Consider the following 13,992-nt stretch of genomic DNA (forward strand, 5'->3'; position numbering starts at 1 on the left):
AAGTGCTGGGATTACAGGCTTGAGCCACTGCGCCCAGCTGAGGTCTTAATTTCTTTTTTTTTTTTTTGAGTTGGAGTCTCACTCTGTCGCCCAGACTGGAGTTCAGTGGCCGCTCCCGGCCACCGCAACCTCGACCCGCTGGGCTCCGGTGATCCTTTCGCCTCAGTCTTCCGAGCAGCCGGAATTATAGGCATGTGCTACCAGACCCGGCTGATTTTTTTGATTTATTGTAGAGATGAGGTCTCGCTGCCCAGGCAGGAATCGAACCCGCGGGCTCAGGCAATTCACTCACCTCAGCCTCCCAAAGGCGCAGGATGACAGGCTGAGCCACTGAGCCCAGCTAGAGGTCTTAATTTCTAATCCCGCCTCTAGGATGGATTTTTCACATTACTTGGAGCAACTTCTTTGTAACTTTCCTGTCAGTCAGATCGAACTGAACTGTCACTACCAGGACAGGGAAGAATGCTCGCCTTTCCTTTTTTTTTTAGTTTTAGCATCTGAAATGGCTGATTTATAGTGCATAGTAAGTTATTTGCCACTTAGATAGTAGTCTAAGCCTTTCAGCTTCAGATGACGTATCTCTTGGACGTATTGCCCTTCACACTTGGTTTGGAGAATGGCGTTGCATGTTCGTATTAAGTTGTCTCTACTTTTGGAATTATTTAAGTTGGTCGATATGATGTGCATCTTGGCACTTACTCCTTGGATGTGACTGAAAGGACGACAGGCTCCAGCAGAATAGAGGTGTGTTCTGGAAGCCCTTCCAGACGCTCCCACTCCCCCGGTCTGTGGGGCTCAGGTCTGCTCTTCGTCTTGCTGTTCCTGCTTCTCTTTTCCCCAGCTGTTGCTTGACTCCTGCCCCTGGCCTCACACAGGGGCTGAGGGATACCGGTGGGGAATGGGGAGAGGGGCTGGGACAAGACAGGTGGCGGAGTGATTACTTGTGAGCAGTCATACTCCTTGCAAAAGAATTTTTTTATCATTTTAATTTTTCTGTAAAATTGAGAGATGCTGATGATGATTCTGTTCTCTTTAGACGAAATGTTTACAAAGTGAGAAGTCTGAAGTTCTCAACAAAATCCTAAAAAACAATATTCTCTATGGAAAGTTAGAGCAGAAAGTCAAGGTAAGTGGTCATTTAGCCTCAGAGATTCCATTTTCAAATGGAAATGGAGTCTCACTGGTGTGGATTTTTGTGTTTAAGAAACTGACACATTTTGAGCCAGGCATGGTATCTCATGCCTGTAATCCCAGCACTTTGGTAGGCTGAGATGGGAAGATCACTTAAGGCCAGGAACTCCCCCATCTCTACAAAAAATAAAAGCAAAGAAAAAAGAAAAAATAGAAATAGTGGAGCTGCTCTGGTTCACAAGGGGAAAGGGTACCCTGGACTGGTGGTGAGAATGTCTCCTGACTGCAAAAGGCCCCTGTCCCTTGTGAATGGGACAGTGATGTCTGGCGAATATGCCGGTCTTCCCTGGATTTAGGTAGAGAGAGGTGATCTTCCCTGGGGGAGTCCCAGAACCCATGCTGGAGTAGCTCAGGGACGCTGCACATGGCAGACCCCGCCTCTGGCAGCTTCTCTGCCATTGCATCTGAAAACCAGAACCTACGTGACAGTGAACTTCTAGAAATTTAATATCCACATCAGTTATGCAATATCTAGAAAACATAAGCAAAAATAGGAAAATAAAATATATTACTTGCATTAGGACACATATTTAGGTCTCAGCAATTTTAAGACAGGTTTTGTTTCATGTAACTTTTTAAAAATAAATACTTCAGGGCTAAACTGTATGTTCCCTGAAACAAAACAATTTCACAACATACATTATATATCTACTGCTCATCTAATATCATGATATTTACATACAAGCCAGCCAATGTCTAGTTTTTCTTAATCTGTGAATTTTCCAACATACAAAAAGGGGGGAAAAAAACCTGAAATTTATTTATAAAAAATTGTGTATTTATTCTTACATATTTAGACTTCAGTCACCTTCAAAGTCCTCTCCGTGTGATGCCAGACACCTGTTGAGATGCCCTTTCCACGGCTCAAAATCCTTTTTGAACTGGCCAATTTCAATGCCTTTTAGTGCTTCTGCCATTTTTTGTTTCACCTCTTCCACATCAGCACATCAGCAAAACATTTCCCTTTGAGGACTTTTTCCTTTTTTTTTTTTTTTTTTAATTGGAGTCTCACTCTGCCACCCAGGCCGGAGTGAAGTGGCACAATCTCATGGTTACCGCAGCCTCGACCTGCTGGGCTCAGGCGATCCTTCCGCCTCAGCCTTCCAAGTAGCAAAAACTAAAGGCATGCGCCACCACGCCCTGCTAATTTTTTGGTTTATTGTAGAGATGAGGTCTCGCCAAGTTGCCCGGGCTGGTCTCAAATGCGTGGACTCAGGCATTCATCTCATCTTAGCCTCCCAAAGTGCTGGGATTATAGATGTGAGCCACCATGCCCAGCTGAGAACTTTTTTTCATCTGGGGAAACAGAAGAAGTTGCTTGGGGCAAAAGCAGGTGAATAGGGAGAGTGGGGCATGGGGGTCATGTCATTTTTTGGTCAGAAACTGCCGGAAGCTCAGCACGGTGTGGGCGGGTGTATTGTCGTGATGGAGGAACCAGTCAGCTGTTGGCCACAACTCAGGCCCTTTCTCAGAATGCAGCCTCTGACAACACCACTAGCTGGTACACTGATGCCGATGGGATCCTAGAACACTTACCTAGCGGGGGACGCCTGTACGACAAAGGGGCCCGCCCTCCAAAGTTAATTATAAGTGTTTTGGAGTGTCCCCCGTCGTATTAAACATCATCAACGGATTCCTGCTGTCCAACTGAGCCATAGATGCTAGGCTTCGTGATAAAGCCTGGACATTAGCTTCATGATAGCTGCGCATGTATTAAACAGCTGCACAGTATTAAATAACCAAAGTTTATTTAATGAGTCGAGAGGTGCTATTTCTGCCATTGAAACCTTATAGTACTTTACTCTGTGGATGGTTAGTGACACACATGCAAAATGTGTCATTTTCTCTTTTTTTTCAATTTTTAAAAAAATTAAAAAAAATTTTTAAGAGTCAGGCTGAAATTCAGTGGTGCAATCATAGCTCACTGGAGCCTTGAACTCCTAGTCTCAAGTGATCCTCCTGCCTCAACCTCCCAAGCAGCTGGGATATAGGCATGTGCCACTATGCCTGGCAAATCTTTAAGTTTTTTGGTTAATACAGGGTCTCACTATGTTACCCAGGCTGCTTCAAATTCCTGGGCTAACAATCCTCCTGCCTCAGCCTCCCAAAATGCTGGGATTGCAATTTGACCACACCTGGCCAAGAGTTTATTTTTAAAGTAGGGAGATGATTATTGCCAAAATGAGATTAATAGTCAGGCACAGTGATGTGTTCCTATAGCTACTTGAGAAGCCGAGGCAGGAGGATCATTTGAGTCCAGAAGTTTCAGGTTAGGGTAAACTATGATTGCACCTGTGAATAGCCACCACACTCCAGCCTGGGCAACATATTGAGACCCTGTATCTTTATTTATTTATTTATGTATTTGAGTTGGAGTCTCACTCTGTCGCCTAGACTGGAGTGCAGTGGCCGCTCCCGACCACTGCAGCCTCGACCTGCTGGGCTCCAGCGATCCTTCCGCCTCAGTCTTCCGAGTAGCCCGAATTACAGGCACGCGCTACCACGCCCGGCTGATTTTTTGATTTATCGTAGAGATGAGGTCTCGCCGCCCAGGCGGGTCTCGAACCCGCGGGCTCAAGCAATCTACTCACCTCAGCCTCCCAAAGGCGTGGGATTACAGACTGAGCCACCAAGCCCGACTGAGACCCCATATCTTTAAAAAAATGAGTTTGATATCTAAGGAGGGGACACTGGGGGCTTCCAGGATACTGATAATGTTCTACAACCTTGGATAGTTATACGGCATCTGTTCTGTTGTTATTAGTTAAATTGTTCATAAGTTTGACATGCTTGTGCCCCCGCTAGAATATCCACATGTCACCTTGTCTGAGGTATACCTTAACTATTTTAAATTGCTGTTCACCCATTCTTCCACTCTCCTGATTCTCATTACCCTGCTTTGTTGTTTCTTCCATAGATGGCATCACCTTCTAACAGACTATGTGACTTGTTTATTGTGTTTACTGGTTATTGTCTACGTCCCCTAACTAGGCTGTAAGCTTCCCGAGGACAGTGTTTTTATTCACTGGTATGTCCCAGGCACCTAGAATAGCACCTGACACATAGCAGTTGGTAAATTCACTAAATATTTGGGGAGCAAGCCAGGCACAGTAGTTCGTGTCTGTAATCCCAACATTTTGGGAGGCTGAGGTGGGAGGATTTCTTGAGCCCAAGAATTCAAGACTAGCCTGGGCAATATAGTGAGACCTTGTCTTTACAAAAAATTAAAAATGAACCAGGTGTGGTGGTGCACATCTATAGTTCTAGCTACTTGGGAAGCTGAGGTGGGAGGGTCACTTGAGCCCAGGAATTAGAGGCTACAGTGAACCATGATCACACCTCTCCACTCTAGCCTGGGCAACAGAGTGAGACCCTGTCTAAAAAAAAGGCAATGAATGAAATAAATTATTTTTGAAATTCAACACATTAAAAGCAGTGTACAAAGTAATAACTCTGTATCAGAGAGTCTCATGCCATGCTATTAATGAGGGGCGTGTACGTAGAAGTACCATGAGAAATTGAACTTTCCTTGGTGGGTGTTTCTCTTATTTATATTTTTCCTGATTTCCTGCTGGCTTTTATTTCTAAAAGAGAGGGTGTGAGCTTCAGAGTAGTTGGTTTTGGGAATCCATGTCATTATGATTCTTCTGAATGGGAGTAGTAAAAAGAGTTCACCCAGAGAAATAAAGTACAAGCAGGATCCAGGTTAGACCGGTCAGCATCTCTGAAGAAGTGAAGAGAAGAAAAGCCTTGAGGCAATCCAGAGGAGGCATCCCAGGAAACCTCAGCAGGGTATGACTTCTAAAAGGGAGATGTTGCCTTGGAAGTCAGGGCCCAGATGAGATCTGAACACCTGTGGGTGCGGCAGAAGCCCCTCCAAGCCAGTCTGAGTTCAGAGACCTGGGAAGGGCTTGCAGGGGCAGACCTCAGGAGCCTCATCTCGTCCCAAGTAATTCGGTGGCCTCTGTGCAAAAATACGTTAAGGAAACAGAAGAAAAACTGAAGTATAACTTTCCTACTGAATAAGGCTGCTGAAGATTTGTCAGAAAAAATGTTGCCACAAAGAAGGTCAAAACTTATAACCCATCGAGACCAGCCTGGGCAACTTGGCGAGACCTTGTCTCTACGATAAATAAAAAAATAAGTAGCTGGCTGTGGTGGCACATGCCTGTAGTTCTGGCTACTGGAAAGGCTGAGCCCAGCAGGTTGAAGCTGTGGTGGCCAGGAGCATGCTGCTGCACTCCTCTCTGGGTGACAGAATGAGACTCCAACTCAAAACAGAAAACAAAAAACTTACAACCTAAACACCAAAAGCAGGTAGGGATAGCTAGATAGATCAACTTAATAAAACAGTGAAAGCTAGGAAGAGGCTGGGTGCAGTGGCTCAAGCCTGTAATCCCAGCATTTTGGGAGGCCAAGGTGAGGGGATTGCCTGAGCCCAAGGGTTTGTGAACAGCCTGGGCAACTTGGCGAGACCTCATCGCTACAATAAATCAAAAAATTAGCTGGACATGGTAGCGCACGCTTGTAGTTCCGGTGACTTGGAAGGCTGAGACGGAAGGATCGCCTGAGCCCAGATGGTCGACACTGGGGTGGCCGTGAGCGTGCCGCTGCACCCAGCCTGGGTGATGAAGTGAGACTCCAACTCAAAAAAAAGAAAAAAGAAAAGAAAGCTAGGAAGAAATATCACAGAGCAGAAACAGGCACCTCAAGAAGAGATGGCCAGAGCAGGAGGATGTGAAATGGAACTGACACAACAAGGAAATAAATAGAAGGAAAAGAGAAACCACTTTAGAAATCCAGACTAAATTATCGGAGAAGGATCTCATAAAAGCACAATAAGGGACATAAAGGGTAGAAATGAGAAAGACAAAGACAAAAGAGCAGAAAAGGCGATGTAAAAGGAGTTCAGCAGAGAGCGTCAGAGACCTAATATACTTACTGCTAGAGTTTCCAAAGCAGAGACCAGGACAGTGGCTTACTCTGCTCCCAACTAATTCATAAAAGCTTTTCTGAAATAAGACTTGAATCTGCATATTGAAAGAGCATATTATATACCTGGGGAAAATTGACACCAAGACATATGACTTTATGATAACCAAAAAGCATCTACCTTGAACACCCATGCAAAAGACCCAGACATAAGAAAACCATATCGACATCACTTCCCAGCATGCCAGAGAACCTGAATGCCAGAGAACAGCAGAGTGCCATCCATCAGTACTCCAGGAAGGAGGGTGCACACCAAGGATGTTTTGACCCAGCCAAGCTGCCCTTTAGACAGTTTTGAACATATACAACTCTGGGAACATTTCTTCCATTGTCCCTTCCTGAGGATCCATGCGTGTGCGTTGTACCAACCGAGAAATAACGGGTGAAACTTTGGCAACATTAACTTATAGTGAGCAAATAATATAGTTAACAATAAAATAAGACTTAAAATGATGATAAGGCGGATAGAATAGCATGTAAATGTTTTCTGACAATGGGGAAATAACACAACCAAGGCAGAAATGACAGGCAAAGTGGGAAGGAAGATAGAAAGTAAACTTGTTGATAGCATATATGTAATGAGTCAAAGGATATCATTTAAAGCTGAAAAATCAAAGGCCTAACATCTAGGATCTACAAAGAACTCAAATGTGCTGAAAAGAAAAAACAACAGCCCCATTACAAAGTGGGCAACAGATGAATAGACACTTCTCAGACGAAGACATATGAGCAGCCAACAGATACATGAAAAAATGCTCAGCCTCACTATTCATCAAAGAAATGCAAATTAAAACCGCACTGAGATACCACCTAACTCCAGTCAGGACATCAACTCAAAAAACAACAGATGCTGGAGAGGACGCGGCAAAAAGGGAACACTTCTATCTACACTGTTGTTGGGAGTGTAAACTAGTACAGCCTCTGTGGAAAATAGTGTGGTGATTCCTAAAAGATCTGAAAATCGACCTTCCATATGACCCTGCAGTCTCCCTACTAGGAATATACCTGGAAGAACTCAAGTCACTCTATAAAAAAGATACCTGCACATGTATGTTTGTTGCAGCATTGTTCACAATAGCAAGAATATGGAACCAACCGTGCTGCCCGTCAAAAGAAGACTGGATAAAAAAAAAATGTGGTACATATACACGATAGAATATTACACAGCCGTAAAGAAGAACAAAGCTGTGAATTTCACAGCAACCTGGGTGGACTTAGAGTCTATAATACTGAGTGATCTTTCACAGAAACAAAGAACCGAGTATCACATGTTCTCACTCATAAGCGGACCATGAACAATTATCATAATACTATAAGAAAAGGATTGGCTGTAGCGGGAAACTGCCGGGAGGGGGGTGGGGAAGCGGGATTGGCAGTAGTGGGAGTCTGCCTGGGGAGGGAGGGCACACCTCATCAACAAGGGGACCTGCATAGTGAGCATTTGTATACCTAACACTGAATTGTACCCCACATCTTTAAAATAAAAAAAATTAAAAAAAAAAAAAGCTGAAAAATCAAGTAGTAAGTGGTAATGCATGATTGCCATTGATAGGGAGCCAATAGACACTATCTAAAAAAAGGGCCTAAGGATGTGTAATATAACCACATAAGTATAAAAGTAACCACAAGAATCAAGAGATCTATTTAAGGGGTAGAATTAGAGCCTGGAGTTGCAGGGTATTTTGTCCTGCAATCCCAGCTATTTGGGAGGCTATGACAGGAGAATTACTTGAGGTCAGGAGTTCCATATCAGCCTGGGCAACATAGAGGACCTTGTCTCTAAAAAATTTTTTTAATTCGCTGGGTATAATGGTATACACCTAGTCCCAGTTATGTAGGAGAGTCACTTGAGCCCAGGAATTTGAGGCTGCATTGAACTGTGATTGTTCTACTGCACTCAGCCTGGGAAACAGTAAGACTCTGTTTCTTAAAACAATAAAATAATAATAATAATAATGGTAGAATTATAACAGCAAACAAGAGCAAAGAAAACAGACTACGTTAGTTAAAAATCTTAAAAACATATGTAGAACAAACAGCAAAATAAAATGACAAAACTGAGACCAAACAAAACTGTCACATAAATAAATGTAAATTAGCTCAATTCACCCATCAGGGAAAACGATATTTTTTAGATTGGATTATAAAGCAAAATGCTCTTCCTTGCTAGATTCAAAGAGTAAACTGAAACAAAGTGCTTCTGAAAGATTTAAAAGGCTGGGTGAAGATAACCCAGATTTATGCAACAGAAAGAAAGCAAAGATTGGGCATAGTGGCTCATGCCTATAATCCAGCAATTTGGGAATATTGCTTAGTAAGAACAGGAGCTTTAATCTGCATCTCTTGGTCCCCTACTAATCAAGAAGCTAAGCAGTGTCTAAGCACAGTGGTGACTCATGCCTGTAATCCTAGCACTTAGGGAGCTTGCTGAGGCCAACCTGGACAACATAGTAAGACCCTGTCTCTACAAAAAAAAAAAAAAAGAAGTTAAATATAAATAGGAATATAGAAGAATTAACAATATAATCAGAGTATATGGGGGAACCAAAAAAAAAACAACCCTGGAATTATCTTTTGGAATCAGGCTTCCCCCTCTAGGTAAGTGTTCTAGGAACCCCTCGGCATCAGCATAGAGCTAGTGTTGTGAGAGGTTGTGTTCGTCTTCAGTGAATTTTTTTTTTTTTTGAGATTCTTTCAACACATCTGTACATTTCATGATGGGTGATTTACGAGCACACCTGGCCACATTGCTGAGTGTTCAGAAGTTTTTGACCAGAAACAGTATCACCCGATCTCTCCCCGGGCAACTTTTTTTTGTTTCCCCAGATGAAAAAAGTTCTCAAAAGGGAAATGTTTTGCCATTGTGGAAGAGGTGAAACAAGAAATGGTAGAAGCACAGAAGGCATCCAAGTTGACAAGTTGGGTGACAGAGTGAGACTACAACTCAAAACAACAAAACAAAACGAAACAAAAAAACTGATTTTGAACAGTGGAAAAAGTATCTCAATAGATGTATTGCATCAAATGGAGAGTACTTTGAAGGTGACTAAAGTCTAAACATGGAAGAATAAAAACACAATTTTTAATAAATAAATTCTGGGTTTTTTGGGTCCTCCCTGTATTCTTAAGTAACAGTAACAAAAATTAATTATAGCTTGACTACAAAGAAAGCCTCACTAAAGTAGAAATAATGTAGACATTTGTTGATCACAAATATGAAAACCAGAAATTAATAAACCAAATCAGAAAGCAAAAAGGTTCTTTAATCTAAAAGTGTAAAAACTACCCCTTTGGGTCCCTTCACGCTGTGGGAGCTTTTCTGTTCTCTCAATAAATCCTACTTTCTCCAAAAAATAAATAAATAAAGTGTAAAAGCTGCACTAAACCAATTCTTGGGTCAAAGACAGTGTATAAATTGAATGTCAAATTTCTTTTAAAAATGAAATCTGAGCTGGGCTCGGTGGCTCAGCCTGTAGTCCCACGCCTTTGGGCGGCTGAGGTGAGTGGACTGCCTGAGCCCGTGGGTTCGAGACCCGCCTGGGCAACTCGGTGAGACCTCATCTCTACAATAAATCAAAAATTAGCTGGCCGGTAGTTCCAGTTACTCAGAAGGCTGAGGCGGAAGGATCGCCAGAGCCCAGCAGGTCGAGGCTGCGGTGGCCGGGAGCGGCCACTGCCCTCCAGTCTGGGCGACAGAGTGAGACTCCAACTCAAAAAAAAAAAAAAAAAAAAAAATTAAATCTGTGTGAACTACATGTCAGACTCTGTGTGACAACAACCTTAGAACTACTTAGAGGGTAATTCAGAACCTTAAGTACTATACAATAAAAATGAAACAAAATGAATGACTCAGGCTTTTATCTCAGTTATCTGTTTGACCTTGTTGGTTTCTTCCATGAAACTCTCTTGGCGAGGTAAAATAATGCTGACGAGTGTCAACATTAGTTACCAGTTGATCAGGGGTTAAAAAGTGTCCTGGAAAAAATGCAGAAATAGATCGGTATGCAGGAGCATCTACTTTGTTCTGTGATGGTGATGTTTTATGTTTTGATTTTGTTTGTAGTATATAAAAACAGGCGTAATACAAATTAGAAAGTTGGTTTTATTGTACTTGAAATTATTTATCACTTTTTATTACTTTCAGGATTCGAACTGGCCCTCCTGGACCAGACCTGCCTGGGTTGTGCTTGACTTAGTGGGCTCTGGCACCGCCAGGGGTAGGTAGGGAGTGTGGCCAGGAGGCGCCGGCCACCTGGGCCCCAGGCAGCATCCCCTGGTCACTGAGTCCCTCCTCCTCCCGCAGGGCTTTAAGAAACTTGCAGCTCTGAAGCTGGGTGACATCAGTCACCGTCTGATGGAGCAGCAGGAGGACTTCGCAGGCAAGACGGCTCAGTACCAGCAGGAGATGCGGTACCTCCATCGGATGCTGAAGGACAAGCAGGACGTCCTGGAGGAGGCACTGCAGCAGAACAGGTGAGCTGCCCCGCCCACGTGCTGCGGGCCCAAGGGCACAGCCGCCTGTTCTGTGCCCGCAGGATGTTGGCTAAAACTCTCTAGACAAGCTTTATTTATTTCATTGTCTCATTTTGTTTCTGCATTTTCGTTATCTAAATTTTATATTGGCCTTAACTTTTTTTTTGCTCATTTTTAAATTCTCTGTTTTGAAACTTCCTGTTGTCTGAACTGGATGCCCTGAGTCCAGCCAGTCCTTGAACTACCTTTCCTTTTTTCTATTCTTTTCCTTCTCTTTGATTACTTTTGTTTCATTTTCTTGATTTTGTTCATCTTTGGTGAATTAATTTTTATTTATGCTATTATTATTATTATTTTATTTGCTTGAGGTTTTTTTTCGAGCCAGGGTTCCGCTCTGTCGCCCAGGCTGGAGGGTCGTGGCACAGTCATAGCCTACTGCAGTCCCCGTCTCCCAGGCTCAAGTGTTCCTTCCCACCTCAGCCTCCTGAGTAGCTGGGACGACAGGCGCAGATCACCACATTTGGCTGATATTTTAGTTTTTTCTGTAGAGACAGGGTCTCAATATGTTGCCCAGGCTGGTCCTGAGCTACCACGTTAGCACTGCTCCCACCTTGGCCTCCCAAAGTGCTGGAATTGCAGATATGAGCCGCCACACCCAACCTATTTTTTTAAATCTCTGAGAACTTTAATATCTCTGATCATTCCCTTTTTTGTAAGATCATAATCCTAAGATTATAAGTGCAAAGTGTACTCTGTGGGTGTAAAATATTATATCAGTCACACTTTTATCCTTCAAGTGTGATAGAGGAGTGTATTAATATCATCTGCTTTGTGAAGGTGAACTTGATGGTCCTCTCACATTGTTGTAGTTTCACACTTAAGTTGACCTTTTCCAAGTGGCTGTGTTGTCTTTGACAGGCTGGAATATAAACTATGCATGCAGAAGACCCGTAATAATTCTTGGATTTACTTTCTTCAAGTTATAGCACCAGCAGTATATTTGATGCCATGCAGAATGCAGACCTCTGTGTATGTTTCCCATCAGCTGGATTCTTCTTAATGCCAGGCAGAATGAATCCCTGTCTAACATAGATGTGGTAGGGACAGAAGTCCACCTTTCCACCATAAATGGTCTCTTTGAAAAAAGGTAGGCAATACCAGCTTTCTTGCCAGGTAGGAGGTTTAGAATTTGATTAATAAAATAAAACTTTGTTTTTCACTTTCTCCCACTTTCCATTTTTTATGCTTTTATGGTTGAAAGTTATACATTCGATTTTTCTTATTGCATGGCCTATTCATGTGCTGCTATTGTCTAGTATCATTACATCTAGATACAGACACAGGAAAGTGAAAAGCAAAGATCTATTTTATATCATTATTTTTAGCCCCAGAAGTTGTTGGTTTTTGCCAGGTTTTGAATTCCATTTTGATAGTTATCTTCACTCAGCATATTCCCCACTCTCTTCCCGGTTTGTTGAGAGCCTTTTGCTGTTGAGAAGCCTTTTGCTCTGTTTTTTTAAAAATAAGTGGTCTTTTAAGATCTCTGTCTTTTGTATTCTGCAATTTCAATGTTATGTGTCTAATTATAAATTTCTTTTTATTTATTCACTTGGCATAAGTTATACTCTGTATCTGCGATTTTATGTCTTTCACTAGTTCTAGAAAAATCTCAGTGGTTAATCTGCCTTCCCCCCCCACCCCCAGTCTCTCAGAAACTTGTCTTTTCTCCATTCTTCCTAAATTTCCATCTGGAACACAGATTAAATAATCTGTGTTCCAGATTAAATATATGTTCCTCTCATTGAATCCTCCGCTTGCTTTTATCTTCCAAATTTCCATCTTTCTGTTGTTCTGGTCTACATTCTGGGTAATTTTTTCTGCTCAGTATTCCTGTTTATCAATTCTTTCTTCATCTGTATTCAATGTTCTATAATCCAGCCATTGGGTTTCTTATTTCAACAACTGTATATTTCATCTTCAGAAGTTTTCTTTGGAAAATCTGCCTGGCCATTTAAAGAAATAAATTCTTGGCCTTTGCTTATTTTAATTCATCTTTGATTTATGTTAATATTGTATTCATAGTTATTTTATATTATATGGTAATTCCAAAATCTGAAATTTGGGGGTGCTTAAATTTGGTTTTGTTGATTCTTGCTCTATGTGGCTTATTTCCTTCTATGTACAGTACTTTTTTTACTGTTAATGCATATTTGGTTGAATTTAATCTGGGATACTGAGGACCTGGATTGAGGATGTGTCTCTTTAGAGAAAATTTACATTTGTTTCTCTTTGGTGCCAGGGAACATTTCTGACCTGGAGCCATGTCAATTTGTTATTAATTTTTGAAAATGGGCTATAATAATTCTCTTTAAAACACAAAAGGACTTAATGATAGGTCCTCAATGTCATTCTTACATTTAGCAATAATTTCTTAATCTCCTGTATTTTTCTGAACTGCATACTGGATGATTTCTTCTGTTCATACTCTGGTTTACTGAGTCTCTTGTCAGCTGTGTCCAGTGTACTGTTTAACCAGTTCATTTTTCCCAAATTGTCTCAAAAATGTCTTTTTACTGTTTTTGTTTTGTTTTGTTTTGTTTTAAATTATCGTACAGTGGCACGATTGTAGCTCACTGCAGCCTCAACCTCCCGGGCTCAACTGTTCTTCCTGCCTTAGCCTCCCCAGTAGCCGGGATTACAGGCGTGCCCCGCCACGGCTTCTTTTGACGCTTCGTTGGCTCCAGTCAGGGTCGGGGCGTCCGCTCGTGAGGATCAGGGCAGATTCAAGTTCCAGACGCCTCCGAGAGCGGGCCGGTGGCTACAGGCCCGCAGGAGAGTGTTCGCCTTTCAGAGCAGAGTTCTTTGGAGGCCCTGCAGACGGCCCCCGCCCGTCCAGTCTCGGGCCCTTGACACGCCCGGGCCGGCTCGAGCGCGGCTGCAGGCGGAGCGGCGCGGAGCGGCCCCAGACGACAGGAGCTGGCGGGGCCTGGCTGCTGCCCTCGGAGGAGGGCTGCCGCTTTGCTTGCCCGCCTCCCCGGGTTGGTCTTCCTTCCCCACGTCTCGAGTCGGCTGTCCGGCTAAACACGCGAGCTGGAGTTGATCGCACGTCTGGGCGACTTAAGCCGGAGAACGGAAGTCTGGGGTCTTTCAGACGCAGTCGAGTTAGCTTGCGCTCAACACTCGAGGGCCTGAGGGGCCTTGGGGGACGCAGACACTCCCGAGAGCTGCCTGGACAGTGGCGCGCCGTGGGTCTCCGAGCCTGGCTCCTGGCCGGGGCCGGGGCGCCGGCCCAGCCTGAGCGCTCTCGCCGGCCGGCGGTGCCTGTGGAGGCGCTGG

At 43.3% G+C, this 13,992-nt stretch overlaps 1 protein-coding gene across 1 annotated transcript in view; it reads left to right on the top strand.

Annotated features, from left to right (window-relative positions):
- CEP89 (centrosomal protein 89) overlaps positions 1–13,992 on the top strand; it is a 66,111-nt gene that overhangs the window by 50,539 nt on the left and 1,580 nt on the right. Inside the window, exons 17-18 of the mRNA XM_021711636.1 lie at positions 1,037–1,126; positions 10,487–10,656. Of these exons, the coding sequence (XP_021567311.1) occupies positions 1,037–1,126; positions 10,487–10,656 (260 nt within the window). The remainder of the gene's footprint in view (positions 1–1,036; positions 1,127–10,486; positions 10,657–13,992) is intronic.

The sequence above is a fragment of the Carlito syrichta genome, unplaced genomic scaffold (assembly GCF_000164805.1).
Source record: "Carlito syrichta isolate Samal-C Ts95f unplaced genomic scaffold, Tarsius_syrichta-2.0.1 Scaffold302426, whole genome shotgun sequence".
NCBI classification, from domain to species: Eukaryota; Metazoa; Chordata; class Mammalia; order Primates; family Tarsiidae; genus Carlito; species Carlito syrichta.